The sequence below is a fragment of the Mauremys mutica genome, chromosome 2 (genome assembly GCF_020497125.1).
Source record: "Mauremys mutica isolate MM-2020 ecotype Southern chromosome 2, ASM2049712v1, whole genome shotgun sequence".
In the NCBI taxonomy this organism is placed as follows: Eukaryota; Metazoa; Chordata; order Testudines; family Geoemydidae; genus Mauremys; species Mauremys mutica.
The window spans coordinates 201,286,852-201,310,062 of record NC_059073.1 but is presented as its reverse complement, the minus strand read 5'-3'; the positions used below and the strand labels follow the sequence as shown (position 1 = coordinate 201,310,062).

Here is a 23,211-nt window from a genome sequence, read left to right as displayed (position 1 = left end):
AAAGTCTGGATGTAAGTTAAAATTAGAAGCTTCTGCAGATCCCACCCCTAACTTCAGGAGCAGAAGGGTGTAACATTTCCAAGTTTTGAACTTTTTCAATGAAGGGTGGGCAAAACCCTCAAAAATGACAGCAGAAATTACCTGTGGGGACCCTCATGATCCTTCATGCAACCCACTACCATCACTACTGTTTTATCCAGATTAACTTTGCTCTCATCCATACCCTAATTTCAGCCACACACTGAGAAAGTAAATAGACTGCTCATCCAGGTCTGTTTGTTTTCTGGGTACAGATAGCATCACAATCCAGATCAACTCACTTGCTTCCAAAATAGTCTCATACCTGTTGATCATATGGGTGAAAAAATTGAGTCCTACGATACACTATACAAGAAATTGCTCAGTGAAGACAAGCAATTTCCACAAATCAACCTATGAGACCTCTTGGAAAATAGCAGAACCACTTGTAAGCTGGGGACTACAGGAGATTCAACAAAAACCTAATGGTCAACAGTGTCAAAGTTTGCTGATGAATCTGAAAAGTATCAGTGTAGATACCTGATCTTAGTCCATCACCTGGATGAGATCATCAACCAATGAGAAAAGAGCAGTTTCTTGTCAAACTGAGGCCAAAAGTCTAACTGAAAGGGATCAAGAAAATCTGAGATTTCTGTTTGGCTCCACGCTTGTCTGTCTATCATCTTCTCAATATTCTTACTCAACAAGGAAGATTAAAGACAGTGTTAGTTTGTGAGATTGTCAGCGTGAAAAGATTTTCTGAAGAAGAGCTTAAAATATAGATGGACAGCAACTTGACTTGCACCCAGAAGTGATTATAAAGCCGAATATATTTTGTCAGAGAACTATGGATAACTACAGACAAAGACATCTGGGTACTCTTTCCAGATGTGCTACTGATTTACAGTGTGACCTTGAAAATACTTAGACCTGGTCTACTCTTTAAAAAGTTTACAGGCATAGTTATATCAATTAGGGGATGTGATTTTTTTTTAACTGACATAGTTATGCTGGTAAAAGCCCTGCTATAGATGAAGTTATGACAGTATAACTTTGCTTATACTGGTATAGCTTATGCTGGTTCCCAGTATAAACACTTTTATACTGATAAAATTGCATCCTTACAACAGTGTTTTGCTGGCACAGTTATAATGGTATAACCATACTGGCAAAATCTTCCTACTGTAGACAAGGCCTCAGTCTGTATACCTCAATTCCCCATCTATAAAATGGGTCAAATATTGCTTAACTATATTTGTAAAGCACTTTGAGCTCTATGGATGGAAAGATCTATGTTAATGCCTGTTCTTTTCGTGTGTATATATATTTTCCTCCACTTCATTTTAAAATGGTATTTTGGTCTTTAAGTGCAAGAGTTAAAGATCAGTGTTTTAAGTATTTGAAAGTTGGCATTCTAAGCTTTCAGAGGGCATAACACCTTGGTTTCTAATTCTAGTGATTCCCCAGTTATTGTACATTAAAATAATATTGGATTTGAAATGAATATGGGAGAGGGAAGGCAAGATGGTAGTCAATAATATCATTTTAAAATTCTATATTTCTTAAAGTACTAGAGACCAATAAATATGAAATCCTGTAGGGAAAAAATGGGATTCTCAGTTTTACAGTGGTTTAGGATGAATATGCAATAGGGGTAAGCATCTAATTCCCTGAAACTCCATATGAAAACTCCAGCCTAAATCATTAATTTTCACCTCACAAATGTTACTTTGACAGCTCACTAGATATTATTGATCCTTCCCACTAGCACTGAGGCTTTGGTCTGGCAGTACTTTTTCGGCACAAGTTCAGGATTTAATAGTGTGCATCCTGAATGTCTGACCAATGCAGTTTTTAAATCCTTGATTAAAGATAAAGTAGTATTTTAAACCACAACAAACTACATGCAATAAATGGTAATGAGTCTGACTTAAAACCACAAATCAAGGAAGTTTAGAGTCAAGGTTGAATTTTATGAACATCCATCCTTAGCTCACTATATTGTGTCTACAGAATGGTATGTGAGATCATTTATTGTTTGAGAAACTTACAATTTGAAAGATCTGTAAAATAGGGCAGAGGCACATATGCAGGGTGGTGTGAGGGTTCCTTGCTCTGCCTTTCCTCATTCTGTCTTTGAGTTAAATGGAGGATTTCAATCTTCAGCACTATTTAGTTTAAAAATCTCCTAGACCAGATTGTGAAAAGGCCAGATTAGAAAACACACTGATGTAAATTCGGTGTGAATTTAAGTGGGGTCTCATGTAAAAGACATAAGCATTTTTTTAATGAGGGAGATTGAGAGGAGCCTGGTTGTCATTCTGATTCCTCTGCCTTCATGCAGCAGTCTCACTTAATGTGCTGCTCTTCTTGATTGGCCTCTACAAAGCACTCAGCACCGCTTCTTAAAGGGTTTGTTTTAAGCAGGACCTTTAAGGTAATTGAATTGGCTGGCTTATTTTGTGAGTTTTGGATTGCTTGTGCTTTCTGGTTCCCACGTTGAAATGCCAGTCTGGTTGGCAGAACATGGGTTGTTTGAATCATATTCAATATTAAAGTCTATTCCAAAGGTCAACTTTTAACTCCAAATCCACTTGTAGAAAGCCAAGAAACAGAGGTGAGGGACAAAAATAATGAGCCAAATTTTGCCGTCAGTGACACCTGTATAAATTCAGATCAAATCAGTCAAGCCTCTACAGATTTACACTAGGGTACTTAAGAGCAGAATTTGGTGAATTGCCTTCCAAATGATACTAAGACAACCTCAATTTTGACCAAGCAGGTTTATATCTTATAATTGTTTACAAGGTCCAGGAACTAGTTATTATTATTTGTATTGCAGTAAAACGTAGAGGCCCCAGTCAGGATCAGTCCTTGTATGTATTTTATTTTTCAACATAAATGTTTCACTGTTTTTTGTTTTGCTTTTAAATCAAAAAGAGCAATGTCATCAGGCCAGAACATCACGAGAAGTTCGAAAAGAACCATTGTATGAGAGAGAAAAGGTAAAGAAACAGAGTTTGGTTTCAGGCTTTTGAGAGATTATTATAAACATCGAAGAAAATATTATTTTAAAAATAGCTCAGCTGTGCCCTGTAAAACCAGCAAACTTCTGTTTTAATTCCCATATAAGTAGCAAATGGCTGCTCTGTGTGTGTGTGTGCCTTTTTTTCTTAAATATTGCTTACTGTATAAGACCCTGTTTGCTTAATTTCAACCTAACTGGATTTTTATGGCCATGCCATAAACCTCCTGTAAATAGAGGCTTAAATGGAAATGCTGACATAACCTTAATTACATTGGCTCCAGCATGATACTGTGATTAAAGTTTATTTACTTTGCATATGCATGCCTGTCTGTGTGTGTGTGTGTGTAAATTCATTGTTGAAAAGCTAATGGAAAACTAATGTGGCAATGGAGAATGTGATCCTGTGCACGGTGTTTTATTTCTTGGCCACCGAAAACAGTGGGGGCATGTTTACAATATCAAAGAGCTTATTTTTAATGTAGCCATGTTAATAATTTAGAAATCATTGTGAAACTGAACAGGTTTCCCACTTTTAAGCTGTTCACTGTTCTTTCATACAGTGTTTATACCTGGCAGCACTCACTGTACTGGGGCTGGTGAATTTAGTAGTATATTCCATTCAGAATTGGGAAAAGGGGAAAATCTGCTGCATGGACATGAGTTTCTCTATCTCATGTTATAGTTGGGCTGTTGTATTTTTCTTTTCTGGCTGAATGAAATATTAAAAAAAAGGCCAACAGTTTTCTCCCCAAAGTGGTTGCGCAGCCTAAAACCAGAAATACAGCCCCAAACATATCTCCATTGCATCAATAAAACTATTATAAAGTAACCTTTATGGAATTCTCCTCAGTTTTCCTAACTGACATATTTATAATACTGAGGAAGTGACTGAGAGAAATAATTTAGGGCATTGAAAACGAATTTAGTAAACAGTATGTTACAACTCTTGTGTGCAAATTTTGAACTCTAAGAAAACTGTCCATAAGACATATATTGCAGAAGACAATGAGATTGTCTCACTTTCTACCTCCACATTTTCATTGAAATCATTTGTCTTGGCAGCACCGCATTTAATCTCTGCTATTGCTAAAAATGGGCCTGAACTAAAACCTCAGATCTTAGGCAATTCAGGTCTGTATCTGAGCCGTTTGACTCAGACACGTTGGGTTACATGTGTAGTGTCACCAACTCTTGTGATGTTATTGTGACTTTCATGATATTTACTGTTTTACTTAAAGCTCCTGGAGCAGAGAATCTCAGCTTTAGTTAAATAAACAAAAACAACGAGGAGTCCTTGTGGCGCCTTAGAGACTAACAAATTTATTTGGGCATTAGCTTTCATGGGCTAAAACTCACTTCATCAGATGCATGGAGTGAAAAATACAGTAAGCAGAATATATATTATAGCCCATGAAAAGGTGGGAGTTGCCTCATCAAGTGGGAGGTCAGTGCTAACGAGCCAATTCAGTTAAAGTGGAAGTGGCCTATTCTCAACAGTTGACAAGAAGGGGTGAATACCAAGGGAAATAAAATTTACTTCTGTAGTGCTAACGAGGCCAGTGCAATCAAGGTGGCCCATTTCCAACAGTTGACAAGAAGGTGTGAGTCTCAGCAGAGGGAAAATTACTTTTCTTAGTGACCCATCCACCCATCTTTTTTCAGGCCTAATTTGATGGTGTCCAGTTTGCAAATTAATTCCAGTTCTGCAGTTTCTCATTGGAGTCTGTTTTTGAAGTTTTTGTTGTTGAAGAATTGCCACTTTTAAGTCTGTTATTGCATGTTGTAAGGGTCTGGTAAGGGGAGCCAGGGCACCTCCCTACAGGCAGCAATCCATCTCGGGCTCAGACCCCTCCGCAAGGGCTGAGCAAACCAATAGTCTCTACACAAGGCAGAGTCCTGGCCCTTTAGCAGGGCCCGAGTAAACCCAGTGTCTATAAGCCCGGCCCTAGAGCAGGGCGGGGCAACAAGCTAGTTCAAGCTCAGCCTTTCACCAGGGCTGAGCAAACACAGAGTCTATAAGCCCGGCCCTGGGGCAGGGCGGGGCAACAAACACAGGTAAGGCTCAGACCCTTAGGCAGGGGCTGAGCAGCGAACTAAACAATAGCAAAGGCCTCCTCAGGCCAGGGGGAAGGGGAGTCTGCCACCCTGGGAAGGGTGGCAGCGGGGACGCAGGCCCTCCCGCTCCACTGCGTCCCAGCCCGGGGCCCTAGCAGCGGCAAAGACTCGCTGCTGTCAGTGGGGATCCTGGCCGCAACACAGTGACATAGGCTCAGGTATATCTGCAGCCTGACTGGGGTCGGCTACCCCCGGGACACTTCCAATCTCCCCCTCCCTAGGTACCTGTCCCTCGCCGGAGTCATCCGGTGGGTCCCAGACCATGGGCTCCTCAGGATATCGGGCAGAGGGGAGCTCAGGCGACTCCTCTGGATATCGGGTGGAGGGGAGCTCAGGCGACTCCTCCGGATACCGGGCGGAGGGGAGTTCCAGCAGCTCCTCCGGATACCGGGCACGGGGACGCTCAGGCAGCTCCTCGGGGTACCGTGCCCGGGGAAGGTCAGGCCAGCGCTCCTCTGGATACCGGGCACGGGGAAGGCTGGCCCCGGTGGGAGCTCGAGCATCGGCGTCTGTCCTCTGCGGCAGCCTCCGCCTAACTGAGCGCTGGGGCCGGGCTTTTATACTTCCTGTCCCGCCCCTTGACTTCTGGGGGGCGGGGACAGGTGGCGGTGGCTCCGCCCACTCCGGCACCTGGTCTGGCTCGTCCTTCTCAGGTGCGGCGGGGAGCCAGGGTGCCTCCCTACACGTGTCCAGGGAGATTGAAGTGTTCTCCTACTGGATTTTGAATGTTACAATTCTTGATGTCTGATTTGTGTCCATTTATTCTTTTGCGTAGAGACTGTTCGGTTTGGCCAATATACATGGCAAAGGGGCATTGCTGGCACATGATGGCATATAGCACATTGGTAGTGCAGGTGAATGAGCCTCTGATGGTGTGGCTGATGTGGTGTCTCTTGAATAGATATGCAGACAGAGTTGGCAACGGGGTTTGTTGCAGGGATTGGTTCCAGGGTTAGTGTTTTTGTTGTCTTGTGTGTAGTTGCTGGTGAATATTTGCTTCAGGTTGGGGGCTGCTGTCTGTAAGCGAGGACTGGCCTTTCCTTATTTGTTAAATAAACAAATAACCCTCATAGTTGTGGAGAAATGCTTGAAAATGTGAATCAAGTAAATCCCAAACACTCAGAAACCAAGAAGTCAAGTAAAAAGAACCCCAAATGTATTTGTTTTTAAAAATCTCTTAATTTGTAAGACAGTTCCTAAATATTTTGTGGACTTGACTCGTGATTTTTGAATGTTTAGGGCTGGCAGTACTGCATGTGCATTTTGAAGATAGAAACAGAAAGAAACATTAAAAGAGGCTTTGATTGGGCAACTTGATCGGGTGCTTGAAATCAGTGGTTCCCCTCGCTTTTTTCTTCTTGTTCTTAGCACATGTGCTGTAATTCTGAATACAAGTGATCCATCCACCTGAGTGTATAGTTGTTTTGTAATATCTATAGCTATACCCTCATAGGATAAGACATTGACAGTTGTGTACACCAACTGTCATGTCACATGCAGCCTTTACTACTGTTAAAACTTGACTAATGTTTGTTACAAAAAGGGATAGATTGATTTTAAGTTTCTTTCTCCAAATCGTGCATGTTTAAAAATAGAGACAAATGTGACAGTGGTGCAGGGTGGTAGGAAGCCTGCGGCAAAGCGTGAACCAAACCTAGTATTTAAAAGGATCTTAGTTTTATAAGATCATGTATTTTGCAGAATATACTGTAGGTGGAAATGTAGGACCTGATTTTCACAGGTTCCGAGCACCTGTAGTTCCTGCTGACTTCACTTGGAATTGTGGTAGTTACTGACTCCTGGTAAACAAGTGTTTCAAGCTGGATGCCCAAAGATTGAGGCCCACAAAATTGGTGCACTCTTACAAAAAGGTGGGCCTGAGTGGCTTGCCAATGGCTACACAGCAGTTGGATCTGATTCTCAGTGAGTAAGGCCTCCTGATTCTCAGTGCTATGCTTAGTCCAGGAAACTATCCTGGTAGCTGTGATGTGACACTATAGTTCATGCTGGGATATGGCAGTGGAGTGGGAGCCAAGTGGTACATTTAAAGAAATCTAAAGAGGAAAAAGGTACGTTCTTTCTTTATATGCTGAATGCCCTGCTTTAGTCTGCTAAGTGAGGGCATTCAGCATACATTGCTCAAGTCTGTGAAATTTACATTTTTTATTTTGGCTGTTTGCTTTTACTAGAAGAGAGCACAATGTAGGCAAATAGTTTCAAACTGTGTGGTCCGTATGATTTATACATACTGCTCAGAACTACCATTAACCAGATTTCTTGGTCTCATTCCCATTTGTTACAGTGTAATTAGGTATCACTTAGCAGCAAGAGGGGTGCTCTTTCCATTAGAGAGAAAGAAGGGAGCGCCTTGATGCTGAAGTATAGTTGAAGCTTTCATTCAAAGAAATGTGTAAAGGTGTGGAAAAGATGTGGCAGATTTACCCCATTTTGAAGGGTTACCGTAGTTCTGGATCAATTATTTTCTGAAGTGAGACTGAGAAACTTCTGCTCTGTAATAACTTTTGGAAATTAAGTTGGAGGGGGAGGGAGAGGAAAAAGAACACACGCTGTAGTTCCTTTTGGCTAGCAGCTGAAAAGTTCTCCTACATAGGTCAGCCAACTTCTGAATATATCACCTTTTTGTTAATTGCAGCCTTTACGTAGCACTGTGACTATAGAGCATTAGTCCTTACATGACCTATGCTGCTTTGGCTGAAATACCACAATGGTAACTTAAAACTGCAGTTAAGACAGCTTCGGCGATAAATTAAAGGCAAAAATGGTAGTTTTTCCATGGTCCAAATCACTAGAAACCAGATTCTCAAAGGAGCCTCCAAAATTACAAAATTTGTGAGCACACCCATTTGCACCAGTCAAGTGCTGCATTCATGCACACAGCAACTACCTCTTACTGAGGCTATCTCTACGCGACCACGTATGCCAGTATAATTTACGTCTTTCAGGTTATGAATAAGCCAGCCCCCCAAGCAACATAAGTTATACTGACCTAAGTGCCGGTGTGGACAGAGCTATGTCAGTGGGAGAGTTTTTCCTGCCAAAATAGCTGCCACTGCTCACTGGGGGTGGATTAATTAAGTCGACGGGAGAGCTCTCTCCCATCAGCATAGAGCGGCTACCCTCAAAAGCTTACAGCAGCGCAGCTGCAAGCTCTCTAATGTAGCCATAGTTTAAGGCAGGGACTGTACCTAGCACGATGAAGCCAGGATTTCAATGTGGGCCTGTAGCTGTTACTGTAATACAAATAATAAATAATTAATACTGGCTGGCTCAGAGTTATCCTGGGCAAGTAGTGTAGGTCAGAAGGGGAAGACCTATTGAGGATCAGTTTGGGATTTGGGATACTGTCCTCTCCTTCCATCAAGGGGGTCTTTCCCTGTTTGTCTGTTTAGTGCAAAGCCTTATGGTCTTATTGGACTTACTAATCCTAAACAACCAGATAGCAACTAAATATCTTTCTCTCACTTTCATCTTGCTAGGAACCTTGCCCCTTCCTCTCTGATGAAGATTTGACCACAGTGATTCACGTGTTTCTCATCTCTAGACTAGATTACTCTGATGTACTGTACTCGCTGTTGACTGTGGAAGCACTGCTACGAACCCAGCTGGTGCAACAGGATAGGCTGCAGTAACGTATGTCTCCCCCATCCTCCTTTCCTTCATCTGTCTCCTAATCTGCTTTCAGTGCCACTTCAAGGCTTTGTTCCTGATTTTAGGGCCATCAGTGGACTAAGATACTCCTGCATCTGTGGCTGTGTCTCCATCAATCATTTATAATCAATGGGACTTAAATATGTACTTAAGTATTGTCCTGAATAGGGACAGATTGAAGCATGTAGTTAAGTGCTTTCCTTTGTAAGAACTTTATACTTAGTAACTAATTATTTCATAAAAACGTTTAAAAATCCCAATACATTCACATAGGTATCTGTCTTAAAAAGTGAAAGGTACAAACAAGTAGTAGTTAATAATGGTCAATCACCAAGAGTTTTGGTGGTTTGGTTCAGGAAAGCATGCAAAAATTAGATGTTTATCTAAACTTACCTTAACTGTTTTGGTCTAGAAATTGTGTTGAAATACCTTAAAAAGAGCAATGAAAGCACACCCATTCTCACAGTATATTGATACTTCTCCAGCCAAACAAAACTATTTTTTTGCAAGAAATACAGAGCTCGACAGGAATGAAAACAATCAGCACCACCACCACCACCACAGCTAACTAACCACTTTGACCTCCGTGTTTTGGGTGCAGTTAAAGTATTGATTAAAAGCTGGGTCAGTTTTTCTTTTATTTCAACCATCTTGTCCCTCTCTAGTAATAGTTAATATCTTTTGGTTCCTTTAGCCCAACAGATTAGTTTGTAGAAGCCAACACCAGATATGAAACATTTGCAAAGATATTTTACTTATCTGTGACTGTTGCTGTACATCATTTGGTTGAAATGTATGAAGGAGACAATAAACACAATAGACTTAGATACATTAGATAGACATGTTCTTTGGTTAAATTCCTCACAAGTAACTGATAAATTAAATGAAAGGCCACTGGAAGACAGTAGTGGAAGGACTGGTTAGTTCTGACTAGAACTTATCAGCAACTCTGCACCCACACCGTCACTAAAATGGTTCAGGCACAAATGGTTCAGACTGAACTGGTATTGAACCCTGAACATATAGTCTACCCAGCAGTGTGGAGCATGCTTGTAAACCATTTGAAACATCTTGTGCATGGATACAAAGTGTGTTACATGTTTATATGTGGTTATTTATTTGATTTTATTTTTTGGTATAGTAAATATTTCTAGCATAAACCAGCTTTTAGGGTCAAATTCTGAAAGGTGCCGAGTGCTTGCATGAGTACCTGTAATTTAAGTCAATGGGAATTGTAGATACATGCACATTACTTTTTAGGATTTGGCCTTTAACTTATGTGTGTTGGTTAAATGTGCTCTGTAACTATCTCATTGAACATACAGTCTCCTTTCTGGTAGAGTGCCTGCATAGAAACCTCTCAGATAGTGCAGAGAAATCATGCATTGGGATGTCCCATTTTCCATCTCTATTGATTCCATGAATAAGCTGTGAAATAATTTTCTTGTCTATATTTTAGTAATTTTGTGCTTTTTGTCTTTACCTACTATATACCCCAGAGTTCAGGACACCTAGAGTAGCAATTTGCATGTAATTTGTGTCATATCCTATCATAAGCCTTCATTCTTCCAAAAATAGGGGAGGAAAAAAGACTTTTGCCTTGTGTGAAATGCCTTTTATTGCACTAATTTGAAATGATTCGATGTGATAGACAGCAGTTTATCAAAACAAAATCTCATTAAAGTCTGTTTGCACTTTGCCCTGAATCTCCTTTGAATAATACTATAGTAAAGCTTTCTGTGACCAGACAGTAACCTGCGGTAACCTGTGGTGTGTGTACATTTATGAGCGATGAATAAAACCATTGTTATCATTCTTAAATGTTGGCATCGATGCTGTGCTAATAACAATGGAAAGTTTCTGCTTTATCAGCAACAGCTACTGGCAAATAATCAGCTATTTTGTAATGGGACGCTCAGAAATAGCTGCTGAAGGAAGTTGAGTAAGCTTCATGCAAAAAGACACTGCTGCATTTATGATGATACTATTTTTGTTGAGTAAGGATGACATGACTGTTGTTTTTGCTTTTTAAATATACAATGCAATTAAGAATGATCAGTTTTCCCACACATATCACAAAGCCACTGAAGCATAAATGCTAATGACCGGACCCCCTTAAATTTTGAGTGACTTCCGCCGTTTTGGCAGCTTACCGTTATGGATGCCTGTTTAATACTGCTGTGTGGCTTGTCATGTGACTGCAATTCTTACAGAGATTGCATGTGCCTCAGAGGTAATTGCTAATAAGTACCAAACTCTTTGTTTTAAGCCATAATGCTGATTTTGAGACTATTTTGGAATATGTATTTATTGCCGTTGTGTCATCTTTCATGCAATGTGTACCTTTTTTTAATGAGAAAAGTTCTTTCTGTGTGTATGTACTTATTCTGTATCTAATAATGGTGGCACTAGTGGAGACCTCAGGATTAGAAATTGCAAAGCATGAAGGTTTGTAGAAGAATTTGTAATTTGCATTAATAGAGAAATACCACGTGATCATATAAATAAAAAATGACTGGGTTCTATACACACAAAAGAGCACATCGAAATTAAACATTAACTTGTGTGATGTGTATGAGGCTAGTTTTAGAGTACATAGCATCAACAAAAAATATTGCTATTTGGACTGAGAGATTATTAAAATAGACTCATCCTGTTGCTGAAGATAATTTTTTTTATCATGACAGTAGTATTGGACACAATTACTGCTAGAAAAGTCAGAATCTTAATTATTGATACTTTTTTGTTTGCAAAAAAGTGGTTAAATATTGCTAGGTTAGTCCTCGATAACTGCTGTAGTGTTTCTTTTAGACTAAAATCTGCATAAATAAATGTTTATGTAATAAATGTTAAGGAACCCTTTAGCCTTGCATAATTTTTTTCTATGTTCTTCTTCCCAAAGTTGCTCTGTGTTCATTGCCTGTGTCGCAGTCTGAAAACACAGTAAAAACAGTTACATATATTCTACATGCCTGTATATTTTTATTAGTTTAGGACCAAATCAACAGGAGTTTTGAATGCTTGTGACTGAGTAAGCCTACAGGATTTGGCCCTCATTTTCTAAGTGAGAATCTTACAGTCAAGTGGCTAATTATCCAACTGGAAAGTTGCTTTCATACTTTTCTCTTTGACCTGTATAATTCTTTCTGCTAGGAAGTGCGTTTTATAGAGACAGTAAGCAAGTGTTGTTCTAAATGTAGCTGAGGGTATGTCTACACTACCAGATTAGTTCGATTTAAGTTAAATCGAATTTTTGAAATCAACCTTACGAAGTCGAATTTGTGTATCCACACTAAGGACACTAATTCGACTTTGTGAGTCCACACTAACGGGGCCAGCGTTGACTTTGGAAGCGGTGCACTTGGGAAGCTATCCTACAGTTCCCGCACTCCCCGCTGCCCATTTGAATTCTGGGATTTCCCCCCAATGCGTGCTGGGGGGAAAACTGTGTCGAGGGTGGTCTTGGGTAACTGTCAGAATTCAACAGTCCCTCCCGCCGACTGGAAATCAGTTCGCGCACTTTTTCTGGTCAGTGACAGCGCGGACGCCACAGCACTGCAGTGCGACCATGGAGCCCGCTGCGATCATCGCTGCACTTATGGCCGTTGTCAACTCCTCGCACCTTATCGTCCACCTCTTCCACAGTCAGATGCTGAGAAATTGGGCGAGGAGACTCCGGCAGCGCGGTGAGGACATGAAGTCAGAGAGTGGCTCAGACCTCTCACAAAGCACGGGATCCCGCGCCATGGAGATCATGGTGGCAATGGGTCATGTTCATGCTATGGGACGGCGATTCTGGGCCCGGGAAACAACCATGGACTGGTGGGACCACATAGTGCTGCAGGTCTGGGATGAATCACAGTGGCTGCGGAACTTCAGGATGCGTAAGGGCACTTTCCTTGAACTGTTTGACTTGCTGTCCCCTGCCCTGAAGTGCAAGGTCACCAGGATGCGAGCAGCCCTGACTGTGCAGAAGCGAGTGGCCATAGCCCTGTGGAAACTTGCAACGCCAGACAGCTACCGGTCAGTAGGGAACCACTTGGGCATGGGCAAATCTACCGTGGGGGTAGCTGTGATGCAAGTTGCCAACGCAATCGTGGCGCTCCTGCTCTCAAAGGTAGTGACCCTGGGAAACGTCCAGGTCGTCATAGATGGCTTCGCCGCAATGGAATTCCCAAACTGTGGTGGGGCTATAGATGGGACTCACATCCCTATCCTGGGACCGGCCCACCAGGCCAGCCAGTATATTAACCGAAAGGGCTACTTTTCAATGGTGCTGCAAGCACTGGTGGACCACAGGGGACGCTTTACCAACATCAACGTCGGGTGGCCGGGCAAGGTTCATGACGCGCGTGTGTTCAGGAACTCTGGTCTGTTTAAACGCCTGCAGAAAGGTAGTTTCTTCCCGGACTACAAAATAACTGTTGGGGATGTGGAGATGCCTACAGTGATCCTCGGGGACCCAGCCTACCCGCTAATGCCCTGGCTCATGAAGCCCTATACTGGCGCCTTGGACACTGACAAGGAGCTCTTCAACTACCGGCTGAGCAAGTGCAGAATGGTGGTGGAGTGTGCTTTCGGACGTCTGAAGGGGAGATGGAGGAGCTTACTGACTCGCTCGGATCTCAGCAAAACCAATATCCCCATTGCTATTGCAGCTTGCTGTGTGCTCCACAATCTTTGTGAGAGCAAGGGGGAGACCTTTATGGCGGGATGGGAGGTTGAGGCAAATCGCCTGGCTGCTGATTATGCTCAGCCAGACACCCGTGCAATTAGAAGAGCCCAGCGGGAAGCGGTGTGCATCCGGCAGGCTTTGAAAGCGAGGTTCCTCAGCGAGCAGGGTAACCTGTGACAGTTCTGTTTCTTTACAGAGAAGCTGAACCTGCCCCTGTTTCACTTACTGTTGACTTTTTTCTATGCTTACATACCCTGTTCACCACGTTTCCCCCCTTCCAACACCCGTGTAAAAATAAAGGTAATGGAGCATTTTTAATTAACAACCTTGTCTTTACTAATGACTTCGCGTTAAAGGGTTGAAACAGGGACGCAGACTGTGATGGGTAGGGTGTGCAGTGATGTAGAGACAGCTTCTAGACTCCAGGAATGATAGGCTACTGCTCCTACAGCGATCTCTGGGGGGAGGACGGTTACAGGTGGGTGTGCAGGAAGGGGTGAGGGGTGCAGGGTTTAGGACGGAGTTTGGGTGCAGGCTCTGGGCTGGGGGTGGGGGCGTAGTAAGGGGTGAGGGGTGTGTGGGAAGGGGGAGGAGGTGTAGGGGGATGAGGGTTCTGGCTGGGGCTGAGGGTTTGGGGCATTGTAGAGGCTCAGGGCTGTGGTGGAAGGGCAGGGTAAGGGCAGCCTGCCTTGCCATTTGTGGATGGCAGGCGCTAGGACCCTGGGGCAGCAGACAGAGACCCACCTCCAAATATACCTTGAGCAAAACATTAAAAACACCTCACAGACTGACCAGGGTGCCTAGTGACTGCACTCTGTGTGTGACCTGCTGTTGATCCTGCCCCCATGTCTGTACCCTGGTAATGGTGAATGACCTACGCAATTACAAACCCCTCCCCCCCCTTCACACAAAGTCTTCTGCAAAGAAACATGGCGGAAACAGTAATTAACAGCAAACTACTTTTAATACTCAACAACACAATTGGGGGATGAAACTGGGATTTGGGCTTGGGTGAGCCAGAAAGGTAGGGACTTTTCAAAATTTATGGACTGAGAGCTTTTGGGTAATTGAGCTCTCTGCTGGGGTGCAGTGACAGTTTTCACGGCCCCTCGCGCCCCTCCTTCTGGTTATTTTGGGTGAGGGGGGTATTGGACTTTGTGGCGGGGGAGGGCGGTTGCAGATACAGTGCAGGAGGGCTCTGTCCTGCCTGCGGTCCTGCAGAACATCGACAAGGCGCCTGAGCGTGTCCGTTTGCTCCCTCATTAGTCCAAGCAGTGTTTGAGTTGCCTGCTGGTCCTCCTGACGCCATCTGTCCTCCCGGTCGCTGTGTGAGCGCTGCTGCTGAGTGAGGTTCTCCCTCCACTGGCTCTGCTGGTCCGCCTCGGTTCGGGAGCAGCCCATAAGTTCAGCAAACATCTCGTCCCATGTCCTTTTCTTGCGCCGCCTAATCTGCGCCAGCCTCTGTGAGGGGCATGCTGGAGCAGGTCGGGATACAGTTGCAGCTGTGTGATGGAAAAAAGGGAGTGAATTCCTTACAAAGATACATGTTTGCGAACAAGGAACATAGTCTAATCAGTGTCTGTTAACAAGACCATGCACAGCACCTATCTCATGCGAACTCACTCAGGGAAAGTTTGATTTTTCGGAATTCGCTTTCATTGCCTGGGGTATCGCACTGCAGATCAGAGAAGCGGGGCAGGACAGCAGAATCCGTGGAGCAGCCAGGCATGGTAAGCCAAAGACTTTTGGCTGCTTAAAAGTAAATGTATAGCTCTGTCCTCTTGCTGCAGGCAATCCTGAAAGCATAAACTCTGCCCCTGTTCCACCCCCTCGTGGCTCTTCCCTGGGAAAGATCCCTGTATGCTGCCACTCTGCAACCTCCACCACGTGGCTGTAAAGTGACGCTTCTTGTTGTGCAAAGGAACAGTGAAGCACTACCAGTACTAATAGTACACAAATCACTCTACTTAAATGCAGGAGTCTGCGTGCGAGATCACCCTGAGGAGGGTCAGTGAGGCAGACAGAGAGCGCATGCTGCATGAAAGCCAGCACAAACCAGGGGCCTTTGCTGCCATGCTCGTGAAGGCAATGGTCCCGGAGTACCAGATGAGAGCCTGGCGCGGAAAAGTGTGCTACCACGGAGAACCCAATAAGCCAGCTCTCCCCAGGAACCTCCTGCGGAGGCTTTTCGATTACCTCCAGGACAGCTTCCTGGAGATCTCCGAAGAAGATGCCTGTTCCGTCCCCTTATATATAGACCTTCTTTTCGCCTAGCTTATATTCCTGCTTTGTTAAAAAATAAATGTTAACATGTTTAAATCACTTACCGACTGATCCTTCTCCTGATTCAGGGTCCGTGATAACGGCTGGGGAGGGTTGGTAGGGGATCTCAGTGAGGGTGATGAAGAGATCCTGGCTGTCGGGGAAATCAGCGTTGTAAGCGCTGTCGCCTGCCTCGTCCTCCTCAAACCCTTCCTCATCTTCCCCGTCCACGAACATCGCTGAGGAACTGGCCGTCGACAGTATCCCATCGTCAGAGTCCACGGACACTGGTGGGGCGGTTGTGGCAGACCCACTGAGAATGGCATGCAGTGCCTCGTAGAAGCGGCATGTCTGGGGCTGGGCTCCGGAGCGTCCGTTTGCCGCTTTGATTTTTTGGTAGCCTTGTCTCAGGTTCTTGACTTTCACGCGGCACTGCATTGCATCCCGGCTGTATCCTCTGAGTGCCATGGCTTTGGAGACCTTCTCGTAGGACTTTGCATTCCATTTGTTGGAGCGCAGCTCCGAAAGCACAGACTCATCGCCCCACACAGCAATCAGATCCAAGACTTCCCGGTCAGTCCATGCTGGGGCCCTCTTTCTATTCTGAGATTGCCTGGACTCCTCTGCTGGAGAGCTCTGCATCGTTGCCAGTGCTGCTGAGCTCGCCCCGATGTCCAACCAGGAAATGAGATTCAAACTGGCCAGACAAGAAAAGGAATTCAAATTTTCCCGGGGCATTTCCTGTGTGGCTGGTCAGAGCATCCGAGCTCGGACTGCTGTCCAGAGCGTCAACAGAGTGGTGCAGTGTGGGATAGCTCCCGGAGCTACTAAGGTCGATTTCCGTCCACACCTAGCCTAATTCCATGTCGAATTTAGCGCTACTCCCCTTGTCGGGGAGGAGTACAGAATTCGAACTAAAGAGCCCTCTATGTCGAATTAAATGGCTTCCTGGTGTGGACGGGTGCACGGTTAATTCGAATTAACGCTGCTAAATTCGAATTAAAGTCCTAGTGTAGACCAGGCCTGAGTCTCTTGTGTCTCGGCAGGTTATGCTTTGTCTACACACAAAAATTATAACACTTTAACTATACTGTTATAGTTAAAGTGCTACACAACCCGGAGAGTGGATGCAGTTACAGTGGTATAAAAGAGCCTTATGCTTCTATAACTGGTTTCTCTGTCTGGAGGGGAATAAACTATACCAGTATACGGCACCTGTATAACTCCATCTGCACTAGGGGTTGTACTGATTTAACTATTTTGGTTAAAAAAAAAATCACCCTTCCAACTAAAATAGTTATACTGGTATAAAAACTCTGTAGACCAGACCTTAATGTTGCATAAGAAAATTGCTCTCTGAGAACATAAAGTGAAATTTGCTCCTGTGCATAGAACCAGCAGAAGGCCTATGTACCATTTAAGTCCCAAGTTTGTGCTAGTCCTCCGCATAGAGGTTATATCCATGGTGAAAAAGGCTTTTCCACATACTTACACAAATCATAGATGTAACTCAAATGGCTTAAAGCCAAGTTACATATCTTTGTACTAAGAAGAGGAGTAGCAGGTAAAATAAATCTGTTTGCATTGTCAGCCTTTAAAAGAAGACCTGCCAGAATGGGAAAAATCAAAGGAACTTGAAATTACTGTTTTTTTTTCTCACTTTGAACTGCTTTTATAAAACCATAAATTGAATTTGAACATAATGGTTCACTTGAGAAAGACCTTTGGAAATTAATTACAGGGCCAGAACTTGAAAGATAGTCTCATGCAGTATATTTTAGTCATAATTTGACATCTCTGTTTGTTTTTGTAGGCTTTCAAAACTAAGGATGGCTACCTGGTGGTGGGAGCTGGGAATGATCAGCAATTTGTCACCGTGTGCAAGGTAATGACGTTTAAGATTGACAATATGAGGTATTTGCATTACATTAGTCTTTCAGCTCTGTAAAGAAAAGCAAATAGCAATAACTTTTTTTTAATGTTTCATGTTGTGAACATGATGATAGTGGATCAATAGCATGATTTTCAGGGATGCTCAGGACCCAATAGCTCCAGGTGATGTCCGTGGGAGTTGTGGGTGCTGCACACTTTTGAAAATCAGGCCATAAGGTTTGGAGAGGTCTAAATTGACCAAAAATACGCCGAGCCTTGTGGGTAGTGAGCATCACATAAGGGCATGTCTTCACTAGCAGCAGTGCTTTAACATGACTTGTGTAATTACGGCACAGCTCTGGGAGACCACCTTCACGCGGGGAATAGCTACCAGCACTGGAAGTGCATCTCCCAGCGCAGGTGCACTGTCTACACTAGTGCTTTACAGCACTGAAACTTGATGCACTTGGGGGGTGTTTTTTCACACCCCTGAGCGAGAAAGTTGCAGTGCTGTAAAGTGCCAGTGTAGACAAGCCCTGAGTCACACACTTGGGCCCTTTTGAAGAACGAAGACCAGACAAGTTGTGTCGTTCAATCCATGCTTAATACAGCCATAAATATGCTACAGGTGGGAATTTTCAGCTAGAGATGGGGGAATCTTATGGCATTCAACTGATAGTATAGGGCAGATTCCTTTGGAACACAATTTAGTTTGTGTGGGATGCCAACAAACATTGAAAAAGGGGCATTGTCACCCTTTACAGGACTATGGGCCCAGTTCAGCAAGGTAGTTCAGCATTTCCCTAACTAACTTGAAGCATGTGACTTCAATGGGACTAGTCATGTGTTTAAAATTGTGCATGTGCTCATATACCTCACTGAATCTGGGCCTAAGAAAAATGCACCCATTTTCTACTTCCTGTTTCTATTGAAAGTTCCCAGGAGAATCTTAGGGCTAGTCTACACTTACCTGCCGGGTCGACGCGGTGAGTTCGACTTCTCGGAGTTCGAACTATCGCGTCTAATCTGGACGCGATAGTTCGAACTCCCCGCACGCTCCGGTCGACTCCGGTACTCCACCACTGCAAATGGCGGTGGCGGAGTCGACCTTGGAGCCGCGGACTTCGATCCCGCGGCGTCTGGACGGGTAAGTAGTTTGAACTAGGGTACTTCAAGTTCAGCTATGCTATTCACGTAGCTGAACTTGCATACCCTAGTTCAACCCCCGCCCTTAGTGTAGACCTGCCCTCAGATTAACTTTTGAGATCTCAAACCTTTTACCTGTCTTTAAACACAGTTCCGCCCACCCCCCGCCCCCAATAAATAAATTTGAAAAAAAGAAAAGAAAGCAAGGTTATTTTTATCTAGAGAGTAGTTTGTGCCATGGCATAGTGTTAAAGACAGAAAAACATGACTAAAATCTAGCTGGCACAAATGGTGGATTATAAGTGGTATAGAGACTGTTTGGTTTTTCATTATAATTTTTCTCTTTTCTCCCCTTTGCTCCTTTAGAATAATAGAATTGTAGGGCTAGACGGGACCTCAAGAAGTCATCTAGTCCATTCCCCATATTGAGGCAGGATGAAATATACCTAGACCATTGCTGACAGTTATTTGTCTATCCTGTTCCTAAAAAACCTCCAATAGCGGGGATTCCACATTTTCTTTGTGAGAAAGTCACACGGGACTATATCAAAAGCCTTACTACAATCAATGTATATCACTGGACAGTAACCCTGTCAAAGAAAGAAATTAGCTTGGTTTGGCATGATTTGTTCTTGAGAAATCCATGTTGGCTATTACCTATCACCCTGTTATCCTCTAAGTCAGTGGTGGGCAAGCTGATTGCAGGCGACAAGACATTTTGCAGATATTGACCCCCCGGGAACCAGGGGCGGCTCTAGGAATCCCGCCGCCCCAAGCAGGGCGGCGCGCCGCGGAATGCGCTCTGGCGGTCGCCGGTCCCGCGGCTCCGGGGGACCTCCTGCAGACATGCCTGCGGAGGTTCCGCTGGTCCCGCGGCTCCGGTGGAGCATCCACTGGCACGCCTGCGGGAGGTCCACCGGAGCCGCGGGACCAGCGAACCCTCCGCAGTCATGCCTGCGGGAGGTCCACTGGTCCCGCGGCTCTGGTGGACCTCCCGCAGGCATGACTGCGGAAGGTCCGCCGGAGCCGGCTGCCACCCTGCCGGCAAAATGCCGCCCCAAGCGCACGCTTGGTGCGCTGGGGTCTGGAGCCGGCCCTGCCGGGAACAGCTAGCTGCAGGGGCCATGCATGCTGACGGTCAATGTCCGCAAAATGTCTCGTGGTACACTAGTCTCGTGGTACACTAGTCAGCTTACCCTGATGGGCCCCATGCGGCCCACAGGTTGCTCACAACTCTCTAAGTGCTTACAGATTGATTGTTTGATAATATGTTCAGTTATCTTTCCAGATATTGAATTTACGCTGACTGATTATAATTCCCTGGGTTCCCTTTGTTCCCTTTTAAAAGATAGGTATTATGTTTTCCCTTCTTCATTCTTCTGGGATCTCACCCATCCTCTATGAGTTCTTGGAGTTAATCACTAATGGTTCTGAGACTGCTTCATCCTCAAGTACCCTAGGGTGAATTTCATTCAGATCCAGCTGACTTGAATACATCTAATTTATCTAAATATTCTTTAACCAGGTTTTCCTGATTTTGGCTAGTATTCCTTCCCCCTTATTCACAGTCTCCTTATTTGTTTGTCATTTTGCTCACTCTCTTTGCTTCTTTTTTAGTCTGTTTTTGTCATTGCTTGTTCATTGCTCTTTTTGAGTCTTTTATAAGCAGAATGCAAAACCAGTAACATCTGGGTTGGAGTCAAACTTCTGAACCTATGATGTTTAAATGAGTTAGAAATTAGGCTCAACAAGTTTCCCCATTCCTACTATAAATGACCACACAAACATAAAGTATATTACCAATTTAATCAATTTTAAATTAGTGCTTTCTGAACCTCTCCACTTTCAATTTGAATGTGAATCCAAAAGCTTGGATACTTATCCTAAAACTTACCAAGACCTTTTTGGGCAGGCAATCTCATTAGATCAAGCTTCGTCACAAAATGTCCATTATTTTCCTGCTTTGACTATATTGGATTAATAATTTGCACTTTTATAGTACCTTATGTCCAAGTATCTCGAAGTGCAACCCCAGGGTTGACCAGCTCTGCAGGTTTTCAGCACACAAGTCTCTGTGCATTGTAATCTCTTCATCACTGTAAAATGTATAAACCCCATGAATAAGCCAACTCTTCAGAGTTTAGGGTGACCAATAGAGCTGAGCGAATAATTGATTTTTCGGTTTGGTTGCTGAACTGAAAAATCCCCCTCCCCCTTCAATTTTTTTGATTTGGGTCAACCTGAAATGGAATTTTTTCTCCCCACCAAAACAAAATATTGGAAAAAAAATTGTAGGGAGCAATATATATATTTTCTTTTTTTCATTTTCAGTAGTCATTTTTTGGCTTTTGGCTGTGCTTAATCAGTATTTTGCTTTTTAAAATATAAATAAAAATCAATATGTGTCATTTCAAAGGTGTTGAAATGAAATGTTCTGCTGCTAAAAATCATTTTTTTCATCTGAAACTGCTTACCAATTTCAATTATTCACTAATAATTTGGTTGATCTTAAACTGCTTTTTTCAATTAATAAACTATTTGGCTGAAAAATTTTGTTCAGCTCTAGTGACTACAGCAGTACCACTGCAGGGACTTCTCTCAGTCCCTTTGTCCCAGACAAGGGAGCTGCATTTGAGGGGACCTCTCTGCATCTCAGGAGAGTGGGGGAGCTCTGTCATTATGAAATGGCAGCAGTTAAAGAATTATACATTGAAGTGCTGTGGAGCTGGCCATCCTTGAATAAGTTGTCATGGCTTTCTCTAATACAGGAGCTGGTTCAGGAGGCTTTGAAGTCTGTGTTCAGAGTCAGGAGGCGCTGGAGACCCTGAACATAGGCTTCTAGCCTGCAGACTTCAAACCTAAGCCAGCTCCCATAATTAGTCAAGATCCCAATTACTCAAAGGTTTTGGAGTCTGCTGGGACCTTTGAAAAATCACGGTTGTACTATATTACTTAAATCTAACAACAGCCCTGTAAAATAGGTAAGGGCAATACAGGGATCAATCCACCCACTTCTAGGTGTTTAATGATGTAGGAAGATTAAAACAAAAAAAGAGGACTTCAACCAGTTTAAAGAGTAAGAGGAATTTAGATAAACATCATGTAAATTACCTTGTTGGATCTGAGCCAGAAAACCAGGCTTACTACTCCTCTAATTTTATGAAAAGTGCCATGAGAACTTCAGTTGTAACAAATGGTCCAGATCTTGGTTTTATATCCCATCTTAAAGCATTAAATACTATTAGAATAGGCTTATGCAAGACATTTCAGTATCTCCACAGTACTGTACTGCCACAGATGTGCAAAAATTAAAATTTTCCGTACACAAGGGGAAAAAAATGTTGGTTCAGTTTTGAGCAACAGTTCTCATTGCTTTTTCATCCAAATCAGTTTTCATATCCTTATTTAGAAGGACTAACATTGCTACTCTTAAAGAATAATTATAGAGACAGACTGAAGCAGTTAAGATGCCCAGAAGCTCAGTAGGAATGCCTAGTTTCAAACCAGATGTAACGTTGTTAAAACTCTTAAAGGTTTGCCCACTTTAACATGAAGGTTACTTGTGGAACTAACAAACGTAGGGAAAGGGAAGAAGTGATAAATTAAGAATACTTTAATTGCCAGAAGGCTCGAAATACTTAAGCTGCAAGAGAGACCCTCAGTAAATACAGAGAACATTAATTTAAATATTTGAACTGGTATCAAAGAGCCTTATTATGAAGGGTCAATGCTAAAAATATGGAACATACGGAAGCTGTTGCCTGTGAAGACATTCACTACAGAGATGTAGCAGCCAGCCCAGAGCTGTAAATGATTACAGCCTTTCTGCCTGAACCATATGCTTTTGGACAAGTAATCTTAAAGAAGAAGAGGAGAAAACCCACAAATTATTTGTTCAGCTAGATCTTTTGATATTTGATTAATTGCTGAAGACTTTCTGTGAAACTTCTCTATTTTCCACACACAAGCACAGAAGCAACATGTTTCATATTGATCAACAATTAAAAAAAATGTGTTCTAACGTGGGGCTACTTGGATCTAAATGTGAATTCTAAAACAAAGACACATTTCAGGAATGGGCTAATGTATATAACAAAAGAAAAATCCACACATTTTGGAAATGAATAGTCCAAATGTATAATCTCCAAACGTCCATTCTTAGGCATTTTGAAGGCCAGTTCTAGTGCAAGTGTGCTTGAGAAGTTAAGGAGTGAGGGGAATAGTCTAACTTTAAAATGATCACAGTGAAATAAACAAAATAACAATAGCAGGCCGACACACAAAGTCCATGTCTACACTACCAGGGTAAGTTGACCTAAGTTATGCTACTCCAGCTATGACCATGTCTATGCTTACCAGGGATCGACACTGCTGTGATTGCTGCAGCAGGAGTCAATTTAGCAGATCTAGTGAAGACCTATTTAAT

General features: G+C 43.3%; 1 protein-coding gene across 5 annotated transcripts in view; it reads left to right on the top strand.

Annotated features, from left to right (window-relative positions):
• Positions 1 to 23,211, top strand: part of SUGCT (succinyl-CoA:glutarate-CoA transferase) — a 689,609-nt gene that overhangs the window by 190,656 nt on the left and 475,742 nt on the right. For all 5 annotated transcript variants that reach the window (XM_045005017.1, XM_045005019.1, XM_045005016.1 and 2 more), the window contains exon 10: positions 17,581 to 17,652. In XM_045005017.1, the coding sequence (XP_044860952.1) occupies positions 17,581 to 17,652 (72 nt within the window). The remainder of the gene's footprint in view (positions 1 to 17,580; positions 17,653 to 23,211) is intronic.